Source organism: Oryctolagus cuniculus, chromosome 7 (genome assembly GCF_051225735.1).
Source record: "Oryctolagus cuniculus isolate XC-2025 breed Fujian yellow rabbit chromosome 7, ASM5122573v1, whole genome shotgun sequence".
Lineage (NCBI taxonomy): Eukaryota > Metazoa > Chordata > Mammalia > Lagomorpha > Leporidae > Oryctolagus > Oryctolagus cuniculus.
In genome coordinates, this window is record NC_142873.1 from 114,093,826 (window position 1) to 114,115,893 (window position 22,068).

Below are 22,068 nucleotides of genomic sequence, written 5' to 3' on the forward strand. Positions count from 1 at the left end.
AAAAATCCAAGGAGTCGTCCATCTAAGTGGAATCGAGTAATGACTTTTAAATAAAAATATGGTAGAAATGGGTACTTATCGAAATGGAATGCTTTCAGACTCATGCATTTAAAGAAGATATAAATTTCAGGGCAGGCACTAAATTTTAACTGCAATCTTGGAGAAAGCCTTCCCACTAATTCATGGAGAAGAATTAACAGAGTGAAAATTGCTTATCAGTGTTCTTTTGAAGTCATGATATGCAGCCTGATTCTATAGATCATCAGGACACTCTCCAGGAGATGGATTTATATTGATTGAGGGAGAACTCACGGCCAAGGAAAACAGACAGGCCTTGCCAGAGAAGACACGGCTTCCCATCAGGCGCGGGTCAGTCTTGGGGAGTGAGATTTTGCCATCTTTGGCCCAGCTTCACCCCTCCTGCCTGGGCTCTCTGGCCAGCATGACGTCAGAGGCCGACTTGATTTTTTTCAGACTGTAAGAATCGGGCCCCTGGATGCAGGGCTGTTGGAGGGAATGCTGAACTCTGGCTGGAAGGGAAAGAGGGAAGAAGAGGAGGGCAAGAAGGAGCCAGCAGCTCAAGTTCTCCCATGGGTTTGCCTCCCACTACGTGCAGTGGCCCTGCCTGTGTGCCCGGTTGACTCACCCCCATGTGACAAGAAGACGTTCCACAGATGATGGCCAGCCGTGACGTCACTGGCTGTCCCTCACAGGCGAGGCCATGACCCTTCACATCTGCTCCAATCACTCCTGCGAGAAAGCAGAGCAAAACAAAATTCCTCAAAAAAAAAAAAATTGGAGGAAAAGTTAAAAACAAACACACCACTTTTTCAAAAAACCAAAAAAACATGGAGGATGAGCCCCATGAGTAGGCCTGTCTCAAATAGAAACCAAAAGAGCACAGCTGCCTGCGTGGGAAGATTTGGGAACCTGTTCTCTTTGGCTTTACTTGGGCCCATGTACAGCACTCAGTGATGGAATGGTGGTACCAACTGTCATTGTCATAATAAAAGCAGTCGCCATCAGTCATTCAGTGCCCGGCTAGTACCAGGCACTATGCTGTACATTTATACATGTGGTCTCATCAGACATGGGCGGTGTCATGTGGGCGCCATTAATGGCAGAAACACCAGAGGAGAAACTGAGGTTTGCAGAGGCTGACTTGCCCAAGGTCACAGCCATCACACCTCCATTTTAGTGCAGGCAAAAGCACAGGAATTGTTTGATAACTGAATGTTTTCAGCCTCTCTACATTGCCATTCTTACTGCTACGTGTTGCCAAAACCCAAGTGTGAAGGAGAGGATGACAGAGAATAACACCCCATTCAAAGAATGATATGGAACAGAGGGCTGGCCATAGATGGGAGGCATTCAGGCTAACCTTCCCCACATAGCCTGTATTCCGTGATACCCATGAGAGCCTGGAATTGTCTTCTACTTATTCAAATACCCCACAAGCACCTTCGAGGCACACAGTATGACACTAGATGTCCATAAACATGCAGAGATATACAACTAGAGTGCACAGAGAGGTGGAAGGTGCTCAGGGCAGGCCAGAGAGACTGGGGTGCAGGAGAGAAGGCTGCATCACGCTGACCTCACCCATTTCAATGCAGTGCCACCCTCCTTGCACTCTCCTGTCCTTGGTGCTCTTACCCACCTCAACACTTTTTTTTTTTTTTTTTTTTGACAGGCAGAGTGGATAGTGAGAGAGAGAGACAGAGAGAAAGGTCTTCCTTTGCCGTTGGTTCACTTTCCAGTGGTCGCCACGGCTGGTGTGCTGCGGACAGCGCACAGCGCCAATCCGAAGGCAGGAGCCAGGTGCTTCTCCTGGTCTCCCATGGGGTGCAGGGCCCAAGCACTTGGGCCATCCTCCACTGCACTCCCTGGCCACAGCAGAGAGCTGGCCTAGAAGAAGGGCAACCTGGACAGAATCCGGTGCCCCGACCGGGACTAGAACCCAGTGTGCTGGCGCCACTAGGTGGAGGATTAGCCTATTGAGCCGCGGCGCTGGCCCACCTCAACACTTTTGCACTTGGGTCTTCTCTCTGCCTGGAATCCATTCTCCATTCTGCCAGGCTAACATCTGACTATTTTTTTTTTCCTCAGATGTGACTTAGGGATTCCTGGATCCTTGAGGGAAGATGGGATCTTCCTGCTAAATGTTCTCATGCACCACTGGACGTCCAAGTACAAAATGTCACTGGTAGTTTTAAAAGGTCATATCCTCCCTGCTCCTTGTCTACAGTGAAAGCCACAGGAAGCTGGCACTGCCCTACCCACATGCTTAGCAATCCAGGAGCTACCACAGTTTCTAGCAGCTCAAGGCAGGAAGTGGGAGAGTCTGAATGCTTGGGGCTGCTAGAGAAAAGAAGGCTAGAGAAAGTCGCTGCTTTCAGGGCATACATGATCTGCTGGGAGGGACAGCGAACCCCAAAGGGAACAGGGGCCTCAGGGGCAGCTAACCTGAAGTAGAGTCTTTGGGAGGTTTCCCAAGGAATTTGGTCTGCACTGAATTCCAGAGGAGTGAGCAGGTAAAAGGCAGACTGGTGTGTCTCATCCAACCAAACATCTCAGAGCTTTCTAAAAAGTGGGATCTACAGGGAGCCACAGACAGGACTCTCACAATTCTCCAGGATTTTACAACAGCTTTCTAGGATTTTTCCATTGCCTTTTCCAAATTCTACCTTCTGCAGCACAGCGACTTGTGCACCTCTGCTATTGTTCAGAGGCCCAGCAGCAGGGGGAAGTACAGCTCTTCCAAACTTTCCCGGTGGTTATCACAGTAGTTAGAGCCCAGCCCCCAGGGAAGTGAGGTCTGGGACTTGTGCCTGTAAAATCCCTGGGCCTCTTTGTTTTCAGATCAAATCCCTTGCTCTGCTCAGTACTGTGGGGCTGCCCCTATAGACTACCATTCCCAGAACCCAAGATAGTGGAGGGCAGCTTTGCTGGGAGATTCTAGGGCTGGCAGGAAGGGGCAACCAGAGCACACCTCCTTTCCTCTGTCTGGGGCATTATCTCCAGCAGGGGCCGCTTCCCCTCCAGGATCTCTGCCCTACGCATAAGGCCGTTCTGGCTCCAGCAGCTACCAGTGTCTACTGCCTTGGTTTTCAGCAACACTAGCTCTTTCCTATGCCCCAAAGTCTTGGGGTGGAAGTAGCTTCCTTATGTTGATTTTTTTGCTTACTTTGCAGTGAATCTGGCCCTTCTAAGCTTCCTAATTATTGGGGTCACCATTTTTTCCATATTAAATTCCCAATTTTTAGAATGGTTTATGTTTTACTGAATGGGCCCAGAATAATAAAACTTCCCATTCAGGGCACAAAGGTTTGTGGACAGGAAGAACTCCCAGATTTGAGCATATGGTAACAGAGTTGTTGTAGGCTTTCTCCCTGAGACACGTCCCATCTTATTCTCACAACAGTCTGATGTGACGGTGCTATTATTACCCTCGTTGTACAGATAAGGAAACGGAAGCTTAGAACTAGAAATGCAAAGTCACTTAGCCACGGCTGCACAGCTCACAGTGAGATCCACATTTGAGTAATCAGACTCCAAAATGCTGTTTCTTAATCACCAGGACTCACTGATTTTTCTCCATTGTACTTCTTTGTAACTCTCAAGATACTGAGGTCTTGAAGATCCTGACCCTGAGATCCTTGACAGAAAAGGGGCTGACTACTGCTGGCCCACGGAGTTGTAAGTTCAAGGAAATCCTGGGAATGACACATAGGAATATAGAAAGCACAGGCCAAATTGATATCACAGGCTCATTTAACCCTGCAAATTGGGGAAAGGTAATTTGTGGGACATGTTTCTTTGTTTCTGATCATGTTAGCAGATTCATTGTTGTTACTTCTTGGCTGAGACATATCTCAGATATATCCAAGAAGTAGTGTGCTATAAATAAGAAAATAATGGAATTTGGAGATAGTAGGATCTGCTATAAAATGGCAACACTAAGATTAAACGGATGCTCAGATAGCAAGGAAATGTTTAGAATTACAGGTTTGATTAGTGATAGCCACATCACCGTCACCACAACCACCATCCCCTTTCTACCATTACCATCATCTGAACAATTTCTCAAAGAGTCAATTGTATTCTTTCCTCCTAGCAAACCTATCAGACATACAAGAGAGGCTGAGTACTGTGCTAAGCTTTTTAAATAGTCTTCCATTTAATCTTCATAACAGCTATAAAAAGCTATATTCTTTCTTCCCTTCAATGGACATAAAAGCAAAGAATAAGAATGTTCAAGTTACTTGCCCAAAGTTACACAAATATAAGAAGCAGCATCAGGATTTCATTTTGCTCTGACTCCACATCCCATATTCATTCTGCTGTCCTCACTTTATCATGCTAAAATGGTCTTATACATAGAAATATATTTGGAAGTGTTAGTTTACCATGAAACATGGTAAGAATCACAGGATAAGCATCAGAAAACCTTGGTTTTAGCTCCTTTTTGGCTACAAATTCTCTAAGAGTGAACCTGTTCCCTCATTTACACAGTGAGAGACATAGGTCACAAATGGAGGTCCTGTCTCGGCTCTCTCAGGATTTAACAGACACAGTGCTGTTTCCGACATACAAGGCAAAGTGCCTCCTTGCCTGGACACAAGTCCCTACCATGTTCTACATTCTCAAGTGCTTAGGAGATGTAGAAAGCCACTAGTCATGCTTAAACAGCACCAGCCAGAGGCAGGTCTTGCCCAATCTTCCTATATACTTGCCTAACGTCCACCCCTGATTCCACAGCAGTGCATGGCTGAGGCCCTCTGGGAGGCCACAGGAGCGTGAGCTGACACATCCCATTTTCCCCTTGGCCACACAGAGCTTGAAGGGGCTATCCTTGAGAAAGCTGGCCAAAACACAAGCAGGAAAAAGCAAAAAAAAAAAAAAAATGTGGGAGGAGCTTTCTCCTTTCTGAATAAACACATTTCACAATCCATGGAGGAATCATAAGCTACACATGCACATCAGGAAACAATTCACAAGAGGAGATTTTGACAAGTGCATCCTTCAGCATTGCTGTGGGCCATCATGAAACTGTACAACTGTCAGTCTAATGGTTAAGGGGCAAAATTAACAGCCGAAGAAGCAGGCATCAGGAAAAAAAAGTGACGTATTCAGCTGTTTTCCATGAAACTTGTGCAATGTCCAGTTGAGAATAGTTGCTCAATAAATTTTTGTTGAATGAAAAAAAGAGAGTAAGCAGCAGAAAACAAGATTACTGACTCAATGAATAAATTCAGGGGCTCTGGTTCAATGAATATCACCCTTCAACATGCACAGATAAGTCAAAGAAAGCAGTATATTTAGAAACATAATTAAAAAGACTTGCAACTTCATGAACAGCTCTTTTATTTAGTCTTATGTGCTGTCTCCCTCCCTCTCTCCCACCCAGTGAACCATACATCCTTCCATCCAAACATTTACTGAGTACCAACTATATTTCTATAAAAGAAAAAATGAGACTTTGCAAATGTTATTATTAAGAGTACGTTATCCTATAATTTATTAAACCACAGCTTCTTTGAAAACTTTAAAGGGTTATATAGAGAAAAACATCCCAAGTTCTAGCATTTGTGTTATAATTATCTCTACTTTATAGCTATATGAAAGTACTTTACAGCTTTCAAAGCATCCTCAAACACTCTACCCTTCATTTAGGCTTTAGAAAGTCATGGGGTAGGTGTATTTTATTTCCAGTTCACAGTTGGAGAAACTGAAATTTGAGGAGGTAAAGTAATTTAGTCAGGTTTGTTTAGCTACTTAGAGGCAGAAGTAGGGCACAAACTAGGATTTTTAGTTTCCTGGTCTCCTGTGTTGGCAATCTTGCCAAATATTCTCCTGAAATAACAACCTCAAACACCTCAGAAGGAGGAAAAAGGATGAGGAAGGTTGTGAACATCGCTTAACACTGCATCAACTTGAGACTCTAGATTTGGCCATTTGAAGGAATAAATTGACAGATAAATTCTATTGAGTGGCAGGACTAATTTGCTCTAGAGTCTACCAGACTGGTCCAGATCTGGCATTTCATGCCTCATATATGCAGAGACGGTGCCAGGTATAAGAAAATCGAAGGGCAAAAATTGTATGAAAGACATTTTCTCTTCAGAGGACCCAACACTAGTCTATATATAAGCAAACAACAGTTCTATAATTTTGACTAATATTCCTTTTAATACAGAACATAATATATATGGGTTGGCATTAGACTGCAGTGTTTAAGAATAGGGGATCATTTGCCATATGACCTTGGAAAAATTTTTTTGATCTTTATGCCTCAATATTTATATCTGTACAATTTTAATAATAGTATCTTCCTCATAGGATCATTAGCAGATTCACATGTGTTAAGATATACAAAGTGCCATCCAATAGAACATTCTTTAAGGATGGGCATGTTCTCTATGTGCACTGTCCAATATAGCAATCATCAGTCACATGCAACAAATAAGCTCTTGAAATGTGGCTAGCACAACTGAGGAACTGAATGCTCTATTTTTGCTCAATTTTAATTGGTTAAAATTTACATAGCCAGAGATTGGCATTTTGGTACAATCAGTTAAGCCACCCCCTGGGACACTGGCTTCCCATATGAATACTAGTTCAAGTTCCAGCTGTTTCTCTTCCCATGCAGGCTGCTCCCTGCTAACTCACCTGGGAAAGCAGCAGAAAATGGACAAGTACTTGGGTTCCTACTACTCAAGTGGCAGATCTGGATGGAGTTTCAGACTTCTGGCTTCAGCCTGTTCCAACCTTGGCCATTGCAGTCATTTGGTGAGTGAACCAGTGGATGGAAGATCTCTCTCTCTCTCTCTGTATGTGTGTGTGTGCGTGTGTGTGACTCAGCCTTTCAAATAAATGCATAAATCTTTGCAAAATATTTATATAGCACATATCCCTAGTGGATAGTATATTAACCATATTAGATGATGTAGGTTAGAATATGCATAGCACTAAATAAATGCTTGCTGTTTTATTATTATTATAGTTATCACTGCTGCTATTGTTATCGCAGTTAATATTTGATCTATTTCCTCAGACATGATTCCAGTTTACATGTTCTCAGGCAAATGCCCAGGACTCTCAGAGATGGAACTTCAATTTCCATATCTGAAGAATGTGGAGAATGATACTTCCCTACAAAATGGCCATGGTGAGTGGCACTGGCCCAGTGAGAGGCACAGGGCACACACACCAACACTCAATAAATGGGAGCCACTCCATCTACAGCCTATTGAAGTGTCAGGCACAAGAGGGTTCCACACAGGGCCTAGATTGCTCATTCCAGAGCCAGCTTTACTAGCCCACGGCATACGGCATTTGCTCAGACTGTGGGCTTAGCCTCAAATGTTTGTCAACATTATACCTCAGTGTCCCACAATCTATCTGGGAACATGGATTGCATCATGAAGCCTCAGAAGCCTTACCTGACCATGTCTCTCCCCAACCCTCAGTTCCCCAGGCAGGCAGTGCCAATCCAGCCTCCTTCCTTGGCCCATCTCCCAACACTGTGCAAATGCTATTGCTGCACTCATCATTTACTTGTTTGCACAGCTGCCTCCTTCGACTAGACTATAAGCAGACTGAGGCCAGGGCAAGACTTAACAAGGAAGTGGCTCACTAATTTTTGTTACTGTTACTGTCATTGACTGAACTAATGAATGCATGCAACACAAGTCATTCACTAATAAAGCACAAGATATTTTCTAGATAATGCTAGTACATTCAGTCCGGGACAATTGCTCTATGTCTCAACTATGAATTAAGGTGAAATCTAGAGAAGAGTTCTGAGTAGCAACTCAAGGGCAATAAATCAATTACTGGAGCTTCAGAACATACCTTGTCAGAACTGAATCACTGTTGAAGAATAAAGCTTCTAAGATCCTTGATTATTAAGAGATACCTTTGTGCCTTATACTTTGCAATGACTATCTTATTCAATTAGCAGAATAATCTTGTGATACAGTTATTATCACACTGTTTGAGAAACGGGGAAAACGAGGTCAAATCTTTTCCAGTAGCTTGTCTCAGGTCCCTCACTGCTAGAGTGGAATATGTGTATGTGTTTCAGGGTGGGCGGGGCGGAGGGGGGATTACCACACCCAGATCTACTTGATCCCTACTCTTTCCTATCTCATGGAGCCTACACAAATTGTCCCTTTCTTCTTAACTACCTAAGAATGAGGTTCTTACTTAAGAATTAAGTATTCCCAGACAGCACTATCAAACTCAGATCTCCTTCAGGATTTATTGTCACATACTACTAAAGTGAGCCCACTGGATTAACTTTGAGCCTGACAAATGAAGGCCAGCACAGCAACTGAAAAGCCATCTGTGACCCTAATGTTGGGTAAAAGATCACCTTCCTTTTGAAAGAAACGTGGCTTTAAAAAATAATCCTGTTTTACGTCTACAAGGAAATTTTACACACTAGACATTTGTCATCATGTCCCTCCCTCACCCTCTCACCTTCCACAGAGCTGGAAAAGTCTTTGTCCAAATGAGAAAGACATTTACTAGATATTTGAACCAGTTAGAACACAGTAGTTAAGAGCAAGGATTCTGGCATTAGACAGCTAGGCTTACAGTCTGGCAAATTGGTCCAATCTTAACCTTACTGTGCCTCAGTTTCCCAAACTATAAAATTGGGATGATGACACTAGGTGACTTCTAGGGGTTACAGTGAAGAAAAATGAGTAGGACAAAGCCCGGGACACAGTTTACCCAATATATTTTTTTGCCACTATTGTTGTAATCACTGACAACCCACAGTCTTCAGTGTTAGTAACAGGGCTTGGCATGTCAGTTCATGTACTTTGCTTTTACCATTGGTATGTGCTTTGCCAGAGTTCCTTAGGTTTACTTAGATTGGCTGGAACATCTGTTTTCTGTCCTTGAGTACATAGCTGATGACAGAATGATGGGGGGGGGGGGCGTTTCCAGGAGAATAAGGAAAATGATGTACCAGGTAGTAGGCACAATCCAGTGTTACGAGCAAACCAAAAGCTGTTTATATCTCTAAGATCCACAATTGCATGTGGCACTGTTCATACGGCAATGCAGTTAGTGATGGCATTCATCACTTGTGTCTTCATGCCATGCTGTTCCATGACTGGCATAAACTATAAACCACTAAAAAAGGCTGTGCAGAGAGCAGGGGTGGAGAGAACAAAGAATTGGCCCTCAGATAACTGAGTCTCACTCCTCTGTTCCTCCTGTCTACCCTGAAAGATCAAATCTCAAAGGTAGGCTAATATGTAATAGCTTGGAAATCTGAGACTTAGAGAACCCTAGCAAAATCCACAGTAAAGACAAAGCACAAGCTTAATTTTGAAATTCCTTTCTTCCTAACCTCAACACAAGCCTCTGGATTACTTGGACACTGTCATCTATGACTTCAGAAAAGACACATTTATAGCTCACAGGCATTAAGCATGGTAGAATGTCAGGGTGAAATCCAACCTGAACAGTTCAAGTTAACTACAAAAATTAACTCACTTTGTAAAACAAAGAAATCAAAATTAAGACAACTGGCCCAAGTACTACAAATACCACAAATATCTCTTAGGGAATAAATCCTCAAATAGATCTAAAACTGTGATTCTAAATCACACTGTTGCCTTCTGATATTTTATAAATTAAATGACTAATTCAGCAGCTGTTTACTGATCTCCCCTCTAAGTCAGGCACTGTGTTAGGTACTAGAAGTCCAAAGATGAAATTTGTTTCCTTTCATTATACAAGATCCAGTTTTAGCAGGAGTGAAAAGATACATAGGCAGACAATCAAGAGACAGTCTAGGAACGAGCAGTAGCTCAGGTGTGACAGACGTGTGGAACCCCTGTCCCTGCCTTAGCTTGGTGTCAGGGGACGACTCCTGCAGAAGGTGAGGCTGCAGAACATCAGTCAGCAGGGAGAGGAAGGTGAAGGAAAGGCACTGTGGGTGTAACTCAGTGTGGGAGACAGCAAAAGAAAGGCGCAGGGTAGAGACTGAGCCAGATACTGCTGGGCTGCTGGGCTATTCAGTCGGAAGGACGGGCACCTCATGCCGGCTGGTGTGAAGTCTGGGTCTGAGGTCAGGCAGGTCTGTCTGTGGCTCTCGTCTCACTATGTGATTGCTGGGTCTCTGTGGCTCAGAGGCACAACCTTGTAAGGTAGGGATGGCATCTACTCTATCAGCTGTAAGGTGGAGATGGCATCTGCTTCACAGGCTCATTAATGCTGGCACCAGTACTTGTTGGAGGTCCAGGAATGCTACCCCCAAACATGGCAGAGTATCTCAGGAAAGCATGGAAGCAGGACATTCACACTCACCTTCCCCCCCAACCCCCCCGAAGCAGGTCAATCAAACTTAAGGAGGAGTTTCTGACCTGCTTCCCGAAGAGGTGCTAAGCCCCTCATGTGAGAGGTGCCCTCCCTACACCACAAGGAAAGGATCATTCGCCTATCTCAATAGGCAACGTCAGTGGAGACTCTGAACAAAGAGGCCTTGCTGTTTCCCCCAGTTTGTCACTCTTTTTGCCCAACCATATTTCTCCACAACTGTGCACTGTTCGTGAAACCTAGCATACAATACTCAGGTTTAACTGTTTCTCTGGGTCTTCAGCTCTTTATGAGACTTGAAACTTTAACAAATAAATCTGTGAGCTTTTCTCTTACTAATCTCTCTTTATTATAAAGGCCTCTAAGACAGTTAAAACTAAGAGTAAAAGCTATTTTGCTTCACCTGCACACTGGTAAGTCCAGTGTCCCAGGACACACCTTTAGTCCTGAGCACACTGGAGCAGCTGCTCCCCCTATCGTAGCCTGTGCCTGGGACCTAGGAACTGCTGAATAAATTATGCCCTAATTTCTCCTGGGAGAAAGCAGGGCTAGATTTCCTTCAGCAACTTTCTCTTGACCCTAGACAAATAGTCTCATTTATTTATTTTATTTTATTTTTTTAAAGATTTATTTTATTTATTTGAAAGACAGAGTTACAGAGAGAGGTAGAGACACAGAGAGAGGTCTTCCTTCCACTGGTTCACTCCCCAGATGGCTGCAATGGCCGGAGCTGTGCCAATCTGAAGCCAGGAGCCAGGAGCCTCTTCTGGGTCTCCCACGTGCATGCAGGGGCCCAAGGACTTGGGCCATCTTCTACTGCTTTCCCAGGCCATAGCAGAGAGCTGGATCAGAAGAGGAGCAGCCGGGACTAGAACTGGCACCCATATGGGATGCTGGTGCTTCTGGCCAGGGCTTTAACCCACTGCGCCACAGCACCGGCCCCAAACCTATTCATTCTTACACATTCATTTACTTACTGGGCTCAAGTGCTTGTATCTAATGTCACAGAGATGAATAGGAGCTAGGAGCTTCTTCTGGGTCTCCCATTTGGGTGCAGGGGACCAAGGACTTGGGCCATCTTCTACTGCTATCCCAGGCCATAGCAGAGAGCTGGATCAGAAGAGGAGCAGCTGGAAATTGAATGATATGGGATGCCGGTGCTCCAGGCCAGGGCTTTAACCTGCTGCGCCACAGCGCTGGCCCCATCACTTATTTCTTTAAAAAGATTTATTTATTTATTTGGAAGACAGAGTGATAGAGGGAGGGAGAGAGGGAGGAAGGGGAGAGAGAGAGAGAGAGAGAGAGAGAGAGAGAGAGAGAGAGAGAAAGATGTTTAATTCATTGGTTTACTCAAAATGCCTGCAACAGCCAGAGGCAGTCCAGGCTGAGGCTTGGAACTGCATCTGGGTCTCCCATCTGGGTGGCAGGGACCCAAGTACTTGGCCCATCATCTGCTGCATTCCCAGGCATATAAGCAGGAAGTAGGGGAGCTGGGACTCAAACCAGCATTCCACTTTGGGATGTGTGTGTCCCAAGCAGCGTCTTAATGCACCGCACCACAACACCTGTCCTTGGTCTCATGCAATCCTCTGAGGGCTTCTTAAGGTGGAGTGAAGAACAGAATCCCAGACAATCCACACAAAGACAGAGGGCACATCAGTGGGAGGCTCTAGGGAAGCACCCAGGGGTGGGGGGGTGGGGGCCTGGATAGGTTCATTAGGACATGTGCACTAGGAGAAGAGCCTGAAATTTCAGACAAGCAGGCTAGCTCTTCTCTCTCCCCAACTCATGATACCAGGCCCAGCACCTCCTGCCTTAGTATGAGTTTCGGTTCCATCAAAAACTTGCAGAAGTTTTGTTGGGGTTAGTTGAACATTGACAGATTCCTCAAAGCTTGGCATTCACTCTGAGAGAGTCCAAACCAGGCCAAGTTTCTATAAGACTAGGATTTCCCCTGGGGACGGTTGCAGGGCTCCACCACACCTAGACTGATTAACCTAACCTGGCCCCCAGCTTCAGACAAGAAGGAGACCAAAACCAAAAAGAGATCTTGAAGCTGGATGCCGATAGTACTCTCTCCCCTACCGCAGCCATCCCAAGAGACTCAGAGTGGGCGTGTAAGGTAACCCTGCTCCGGATAAGAGTCAGGCCAGAGGGATCAGAGCATTCCGTGCTGCACAGAGCAGCTGGAGAGGAAAAACAAAACAAAAAAGCCCTGAGCAGGATAAAGGGCCCAGGCTTGTAACACAATGAAGGACATGTGGCTGAAATTGGTTCAGAGGGAATAAAGGGATTAGGTAAATAAATAGTGTGGAAGATGAGAGCAAAAATGGATTACAGAAAACCTCACGAGGAAGACATGGGCATCTGTCAAAATCTGCAGTTAAAACAACATCTCTGCTTTAGCAGAGATCAAGATGGAGCCCTCGCCGAATGTTCCAGCTCTGTACCTGCTCCTCTCAGGACACAGGCCTGGCCCGGCTTTGCTTTCCTGGTCCTGTGCCTGTCCTACATCCATGGGTAATGGGAGCTGGCTAGAAAGGACTTTGAGGAAGACACTTCCAGATAACATCTGCTACTCCCCTGGCTCCAGGAAAATGAGTCTCTGACACTTCACCTGTATAAGGGCAATGATGATATACAAGTAGAACTGCAACAATACAACGGTGCTGGTACATGCTATGCCTTAGTTCATATCCTCTCCCTTTCCTGTTCACTAGGATTCAGTGCCATAAATAAGAAAAATATGGTTTGCTGACCATACCTCTGCAATGGGCCCTGTGCTCAGTACTGCAGGAGTAACAACACACAAAAAAATATAACCACCGTCCTCCAGGAACTGACAATCCGCCAGAAGCCATGACAATCTGCCAGAGAGCCAAAGTGCAGCTCCACATCCTTTTGGGCACATGGCTCGGCAGAGGCAAACTGGTGATGGGCACAAATGGGTCTTGTGGCAGGGGCAGCTAACGCCTACCATATAGCTCCAAGAAGGCTTCTTCACTGAGGCCCTCTCTCTGATTCTAAAATTAGAGAGATCTCCACCGAGCTTTGACCGTGGGCTCACTGGTGCAGAAGAGCCTAGCTCTTCTTTATATCATCTTCATTATCATCCCAGCAGCTGGTACTGCTGGAGTATTTGCCTTTGCCAGGTGCTCTTCCAAGTGCTCTGTGTACACTGACTTATGTAATCCTCACAATTGATACTATGTTCATTTTGCAGATGAAAATCTCAGATCTAGCAGGTTAAGTAACTAAGCCATGATCACAAAGAGAGTAGGTGTTGGCACAGACTATGGGACTCAGGGGACATGGCTTCTGAAACCATGCTTTTTTCAACTTTTATGCTATAGTGGTGGTACGTGTATTACTGCACATGTTTTCTTTCTTCCTTCCTTTTCCTTCCTTCCTTCCTTTTCTTCCTTTTTTCCTTTTCCTTTTCCCCTCCCTCCCTCTCTCCCTTCCTCCCTCCCTCTCTCTCTCTCTCTCTCTTTCTTTTCCTCCCTCCCTCCCTTCCTTCCTTCCTTTCATTCTTTCTTGTATGCACAGGTTATCTGGTCCTGATACTGTGTATATCCATGTTATTGTTTGCTCTTTCTCTGCTCTTTCTCTTTCTGATTTTTATATTTCAGAAGGAAGAATTTTGAAATGATCCTAAGAATAACATTCAATCCATCCTCTAGGCAACCCGGACTGTGTCCAAGTCAGTACAGTTTCCTTGCCCTTAGGGACCATGACTTCCCAGGCCTCCTTAAGCATGGGCCAGAAGCACCAATGAAAGAGTACACAAGACAGAGCACATACTACGTGCAAAGACCTCATCTCTGCATTGGCCGAGTAGCACCTGCTATGCTATCTGTGGGCACTGTCTCCTGAAGGTGGCTGGTCCATTTCATCATCAGGTCCTCCCACCTCCTGCTGTCTGCCTGCCACCTTGCAACCAAAACTCAGCAAGCCACGGGTATTCATGCCTTCTTCATCCCAATCTTACTATAAGACTGTGTGGCCAAAGGCAGAAGTGGTACACACTCAGAGACCCTGGTTATATGAGGGGGTCTTCCAAAAAGTTCATAGAAACTGTGTGTTATGAAAAAACTATACAAACCATACAAGAATGTCAAAACAGCTTCACATCAAAATGAATGTATCTTTTAAGTTCCATTTTTCCATGAAACCATTGAGGTACCCTTGTATATACAATGGAAACTCCCTGTGATGACATTCCATGCAGAAACTAATAACTGATTATCCAATTTTGGCAAAGGAGGTTGGAATACATCCTAATACACTATTTGAGGAAAGCTCACTGCTAAGACACTAAAAAATGCATTGCTACCTTTATTACTAATATGCATCATATACTGGAAAAGGGGAGTTTGAACATAATTTCTCACTCTCTTGAAGACTCACTGTTACCAATATAGCAAGGTGGGAGTAGAAACTGATATCATCTAGTGCATAATACAGATAAGGATGTGTAGTTGGGATGTGCTCCCTTCTGCACTAACAGATCCTGACTTTACTCCTATCATGTTATGCCTTTAATTGCCTGCTAAGCCAAGCCTCTCCTACCCACTCTTCATGGTCAGACTATGTCACACTCATGCTTACATTGCCAGCACCTAGCCCAAGGCTGAACAGTTCCAGTGTTCAATAACTTTTAACCACTTTGATTTTTTTTAAGATTTATTTACTTAGTTTTTTGAAAGGCAGATTTACAGAGATAGGAAAGACATACATACAGAGAGAGAGAGAGAGAGAGAAGGGAAGGGGAGGGGAGGGGAGGGGAGGGAGAGAGAGGAGAGGAGAGGAGAGGAGAGGAGAGGAGAGGAGAGGAGAGGAGAGGAGAGGAGAGGAGAGGAGAGGAGAGGAGAGGAGAGGAGAGGAGAGATCTTCCATCTGCTAGTTCACTTCCCAAATGGCCACAACAACCAGGGATGGGCCAGGCTGAAACCATGAGCCAGGAGCTTCATCTGGGTCTCCCACGTGGATGGCAGGGTCCAAGCACTTGGGATATTTCTTCTGCTTTCCCAGGTGCATTAGCAAGGAGCTGGATCAGAGGTGCAGCAGATGGGACTTGAACTGGTGCCCATATGGGATGCTGGTGCTGCAGGTAGTAGCTTAACCCACTGCACCACAGTACTGGCCTCCACTTTGATATTCTTTATAACCTCTATGAATAAAGTATAATGGGCATTAAAAGGCTACAAATTCTAAGTATACATCTCAGGACATTCTCACAGAGTAAATACAATTATCTAGACCATGAAATAAACTCTTTTATTTATTTATTTATTTTTTGATAGGCAGAGTGGACAGTGAGAGAGAGACAGAGAGAAAGGTCTTCCTTTGCTGTTGGTTCACCTTCCAATGGCTACTGCGGCCGGCGCGCTGCAGCCGGTGCACCGCGCTGATCCGAAGGCAGGAGCCAGGACCTGGCCTCCCATGGGGTGCAGGGCCCAAGCACTTGGGTCATCCTCCACTGCACTCCTGGGCCATAGCAGAGAGCTGACCTGGAAGAGGGGCAACCGGGACAGAATCCGGCGCCCCGACCGGGACTAGAACCCAGTGTGCCGGCGCCACTAGGCGGAGGATTAGCCTGTTGAGCCACAGCACCGGCCGAAATAAACTCTTTCATGCCCTTTTCCAAACATCATGTCCCCTAAAGATAACCACTACCCAGGGGTTAATGTTGTGGTACACTGGGTTAAGCAACTGCCTGCAATGCCAATATCTCACAAGGGTAATGGTTCAAGTTCTGGATGCTCCACTTCTGATTCAGCTCCCTGCTAAGGTGCTTTGGAAAGCAGCAGAAAATGGCCTAAGTACTTGGGCTCCTGCTACCCACATGGCAGACCCTTATGCTTCTGGCTTAGCCTGGCCTAGCCCTGGCTGTTGCAGCCATTTGAAGAGGGAACTAGAAGACAGAAGATCTCTCTCTCTCTTTCTCTCTCAATCTGCCTTTCAAATAAAATAATAAATCTTTAAATATATAAATATATATATAATCACTATCCAGATGGCCAGATCGTAGGATTTGATTTATTTATTTATTTTAATTTTGATTAATGTAAAGGAAACAGATTCCATGTTATTTTATAGATAAAATTCTAATAAGATAGCCATACCTTCCTCCCCTCTTTCTTATTTTTATTTCCTTTAATTTTTATAATAACATAATTACAGTTTACTATATTATCACGGCTTAATGCACTTAACCATAATGCCATAATGTTCAACAAGTAAAAAGTATAAACACCACCATTCCACAGGAGTAGAGACAGGGCACAAACAATAATAAAATCATAAGAAGTCAGTTTCATTCTTACGCTTTTTTTGTATTATATGTTAACTACCACATATCAGAGACAACATGACATTTGTCTTTTGGGGACTGGCTTATTTCACAAAGCATAATGGTCTTCAGTTGCATCCATTTTGTGATAAAAGACAGGATTTCTTTTTGTAATGGCTGAGTAGTATTTCATTGTGCATATATACTGCTTTTTCTTTATCTAGTTATCAGTTGACAGACATCTGAGTTGATTTCATACCTTAGTTATTGTGAATTGATCTGTTATAACCATGAGGATACAGACAACTCTTTCATATTCTGATATCATTTCCTTTGGGTAAATTCCTAGGAGTGGGATGGCTGGGTCATAGGGAAGATGAATGTGCAGATTTCTGAGCAATCTCCATAATGTCTTCTGTAATGGTTGTACTAGTCTACATTCCCACCAATAGTGGAAATTAGGTTCCTTTTCTCTCCACCAGCTTTTGCTATTTTTTGATTTTTGGATGATAGCAACTCTCCCTGGGATGAGGTAAAACCTCCCTGTGGTTTTTATTTGCATTTCCCTGATTACTAGTGATCCTGAGCATTTTCTCATGTGTCTGTTGGCCATTTGTGTTTTGAAAAATCTTTTGAAAAAATGCCTGTTCATGTCCTTTCCCCATTTCGTAACTGGATTGTTTGTTTTGTTGTTGAGTTTCTTGAGCAATTTTATATATTTTGATGTAAATCCTTTATCTGCTGTATAGTTTGCAAATATCTCCTCTCATTCTGTTGGCTGCCTCTTTGTTGAGTGCCTCCATTGCTGTGCAGAAGCCTCTCACCTTGATGTAATCCCATTTGTCTATTTTTGGTTCTATTGTCTGTGCTTCTTATCCAAGACCTCTTTGCCTATGCCAATGTTCTGCAGTGTTTACTCCATGTTTTCCTTTAGTAAGTTGATGGTATCAGGTCAAAGATTTAGATCCTTGATCCATTTTGAATTTTTGTATATGATGTAACATAGGGTTCTTATTTTATGCTCCTGATTCAACCTCTGTCTTGGTTATCTGTGTATTTAGGTTTTTCTATGTCTTCATGCCTTAATTTTGGTAAATTTTATGTGTTTATAAATCTATCCATTCCTTCTAGATTTTATAATTTGTTGGCAAAAAACTGTAATAATTTGTAATGATTGTATTTCAGTGATATTATTATAAATCATGCTATTTAAAAACCTTTATTTTCTAAATGGTTGTTTAGGGTTTATAGAAATAAACTTTAGAGTTTTTAAAAATATTTATTTTTAAATTAATTTATTTGAAAGGCAGAGTGACAGAGAGAAGAAGAGACAGAGAGTGAAAGACCTTCCATCCACTGGTTCACTCCCCAAATGGCCACAGTGACTCCGGTTGGGCTGGGCCCAAGGTAGGAGCCAGGAACTCCATCTTGATCTCTGAAATGTGCAGCAGGGGCCCAACTACTTGGGCCATCAACTGCTGCCTTCCTAGGAACATTAACAAGGATCTGGATCAGAAGCAGAGCAGCTGGGACTCAAACCAACACTCGAATATGGGATGCCAGCCTTGCAAGTGGCGGCTTAATGCTCTGCCACAGCCCTGGCCACTAACACTTAGTCTTGGGGTGACTTTTTAAAGTATCAGCCTTACCAAATGCTTGCTAAGTTCAATAGTTTATCTGTGAATTGTTTTTTATTTACTGTTTGTGTATAAATGTGTCATCTGTGATTTTGACTTTATTTCCTTCTTTCTAATCCTTTTATTTTAAATTAATTTATTTTAAATTAATTTCTTGATGTCTTGCAGCAGCCAAGCCCTACAACAAAATGTGGAATAAAAGTGATGAGAGTAAAAACATTTTCAGTATTTCACCACTAAATATGATATTTGCACTAAGTTTTTTCTTTGCAGATATTCTTAATCATAATAAGAAAGTTCCTTTCTGCTCCCATTATGCCAATATTCTTTTAAAATCATGAATATATATTGAATTTTACTGAAGGCCATTTTTCAAATAACTATTAATACAATCTTACAATTTTTAATCCTTTTTTTTTTTTTTTTTGACAGGCAGAGTTAGACAGTGAGAGAGAGAGACAGAGAGAAAGGTCTTCCTCTTTCCGTTGGTTCACCCACCAGGTGGCCACTATGGCTGGCTTGCTGCGGTCATTGCACTGCGCCTATCTGAAGCCAGGAGCCAGGTGCTTCCTCCTGGTCTCTCATGGGGGTGCAGGGCCCAAGCACTTGGGCCATCCTGCACTGCATTCCCGGGCCACAGCAGAGAGCCGGACTGGAAGAGGAGCAACCAGGACAGAATCCAGCGCCCCAACTGGGACTATAACCCGGCTTGCTGGCGCCACAGGGGGAGGGTTAGCCTAGTGAGCCGTGGCGCTGGCCAATTTTTAATCCTTTTAACATGGAAGTGCATTAGTTGATTTTTCAAAAGGTAAAATAACTGACTTTAGTTTTTACTAGTTTGGGAAAACTTGGGGCCATTATCTTTCCAATATACTTTCTGCTTTATTGTCTCTCTCATTTCACTCAGGAATCCAGCTACATCTCCTAAAGATTCTTTAACCATGCACCATGTATCTTACACTGTTTTGAGAATTTTAAATATTTTCCATGTTTTCTGCATCATGCTGAAGTACATTTTTTCCCCTGACTTATAATCTGGTTTACTAACTCCCTCTTCAGGTATATTATCTGTTACCTGTTTATTCAATTCCTAATCTACATTTTAAGCTCTAGAAGTCTGATTATTTTTATACTACTCAGCTGCCTATTGAATTCTCCATCTTTTACAATTTCTTGTGTTTTTAAAAAATGTTTGTTTTAAAAGATTTATTTATTTATATGTTTGAGAAACAGAGTGTTGGAGAGAGAGGGAGGAAGGGAGGGTGGGGGAGGGAGAGAGAAGGAGAGAGAGAGAGAGAATATATCTTCGGTCTACTAGCTTACTATCCAAATAGCAGTTAGGGCTGAATCGGGCATAGTGAGGAAGCAGGCCCTCCATCCAGGTTCCCGACATGGGTGGAAGGGACCCAATACCTTGGACATCATCTGCTGCTTTCCCAGGCACATTATAGGGAGCTGGAACACAAGCAGAGTGGCCGGAACTTGGACTGGCACTCTGATATGGGATGCTGGTGCTGCAAGTGGTGGCTTAACCCACTGTACCACAATACTGGTCCCCCTATAATTTCACGAAAATATTTATCACACATATCCAGAGGCTGTAACTAGTACTGCCAGTGTCTAGATCTTCTGTGGGTTTTGTTCTCTTGATTTTTTTAAAATTGTCATATTATGAATCTTAGATTTTTTTTTTTACCAAATGCAGACACTCTATCTCAAAACTCTTAGGTATAACTTGAACTTTTGAGTATGTTACATTCCTTTCAGAGGTATATAATCTTGCTTGCTGCAATTAGCTTAAATATAATCAAGTGTTGATTAACCTTTCTCAAAATTTCATCCTTCCAGTCTGCAGACTGTTCCAACTGGGGTTCAATTTCTCAGCCTCTGCACTGCAATTCTCAAACCAGCAAAGGCTCAGAGTGTGAAAGGGTGGTAATGTCAAGCTCAACCTTCTAGCATCTCATTCTCATTTTGTTTTAACTTTTTTAAAAAATTATTATTTAACAGGGATGGAGGGAGGCAGGAAGGGGGAGAGAGAGAGATAGCATACAAGTGTCTCCCAATGCTTGCAATGAATGGCAAGGGGTAGACAAGTGGTGGGAGAGCAAAGTTGGACGTTGGGAACTCAGTCCAGATCTCCCATGTGGGTGAAGGAATCCAACTACATGAACCATCACCTGATGTCTCCCGGAGTCTGCATTAGCATAAAGCTGGAATGAGGAGCTGCAGCCAGGACTCAAATGCAGGCACTCGGATGTGAGACAAGGGTGTTCTAACCAGAGGCTCAACTGCTGGGCCAAAAACCTGCCAGTAGTTTCTCTTTAATCTTGACCCCTCAAGTCCTTTCCCTAGTAGCTCCAGGTGTGTGTGTGTGTGTGTATGTGTGTGTGTGTGTGTGTGTGTGTGTGAGAGAGAGAGAGAGAGAGAGAGAGAGAGAGAGATGTGCAACAGCATTTTATTTTCTCCAGCTTTGCTTATTTTTCAATAGCTGCTCAATGAATGAATGAACTAAATACTTTATGTCTTTGATTGCATTTAATCTATTAACAATACTTCAACAGTAGGGAAACTTTGGCATATAAAAGCAGACACATGGGTAGAAGGAAAGAAGCACACTTCATCTTGACCTTCTGACTTATGAAAAAAGTTAGGCTTACAGAGGTGACTGAGAGTCATAAAACTGGTCCTGGCAAAGCTGGGATTTATGTCCAAGCTGGCCTGACTCCCCCGGGCTCTGCTTACTTTTGTTAACCACTATCTGCTATGATGGGCCTGTGTATTCTCGCTCCTGAGAGCTGTATCTGGAGCACTTCTTGCCCTGGCAGTCAGTGACCCCTTTGCATTAAATGATGCCATCACTGTTCGCCAGCCTCCTTTTGTTTGAATGTTTAATCTTCCCCTGCTTTTCCATCCCCACTTGCACAGCTGTGGTCCCAGCCGTCACTATCTCTTACTCCAGCACTTTCCTCTCTGGATCCATTAACCTCACTGCCTCCAAAGTCTCTGTTTAAAAACTGTTACCTTAAGGACAAAAATTCCGAATCTTTAAAGTGATATCTGAGGCCCTCAAACACTTGGGGTCCCATTTTTTTCTCACGTACCTCTATTTTAACAGGCATGTACTAGATCACAAATATCTTGAAGCGCCCAGTATTATGAAGCCAAGTGGGTATTCCACGATTTGTATCTTAGTGCATGTTCTCTCTGTATGCCTTTCTCCTTCCCGTATTCCTTTCCATCTGTCCACCTTGTCCATCTGATAAATTCCTATTCTGCTCCCTATTCATCTGTAACTGTCAAACCAACACTACTTTGCGTGTGTGTGCTTGTACGCGTGTATGCCTGTGTGCCAGGTCAGGGGATGATTCCTGATCTGCTTAGGAAAATGAGTTTAGTCTCCCATAGTGCTCCAGATGTGTCTTCCTCAGACACGTCCCATACTACCTTAGGGTAATTTACTCGCTTGATTCTCCAATAACAATATGAGCTCCTTGAGGGCAACGTTTGATTTGTTCCCACTGTATCTCTAGTACATAGCACAGTGTCTGGCACTTACTGAGGATATGCTACCTACCAGTTGATACTAAAAGAAAAGAATATTTTTTAGAAGCTGGTGCTGACTCTGGCCTCAGAATCAGCCCTAAGGGCACTCGGATCTGGCTGAAAAGCCCATGAGAGTATTTCAGGCATGGAAAGCCAAGGCACTCTGGCAAAAAGATCTCTGTGAGTGAGATCCCAGTGGAAAGAACAGGTCTTCAAAGAGGGAGGTGCCTTTCTCTGAAGGGAGGAGAG

General features: G+C 43.7%; 1 protein-coding gene across 27 annotated transcripts in view; it reads right to left on the reverse strand.

The window, feature by feature from the left end:
* The window catches only part of FGGY (FGGY carbohydrate kinase domain containing), a 511,202-nt gene that overhangs the window by 201,817 nt on the left and 287,317 nt on the right, over positions 1 to 22,068 (reverse strand). For all 27 annotated transcript variants that reach the window (XR_016237331.1, XR_011390683.2, XR_016237332.1 and 24 more), the window contains one exon: positions 647 to 750. Coding sequence is in view for 24 of the 27 variants with exons in the window: in XM_070078425.2 (XP_069934526.2) it covers positions 647 to 750 (104 nt within the window). In the remaining 3 variants the exon portion in view is untranslated. The remainder of the gene's footprint in view (positions 1 to 646; positions 751 to 22,068) is intronic.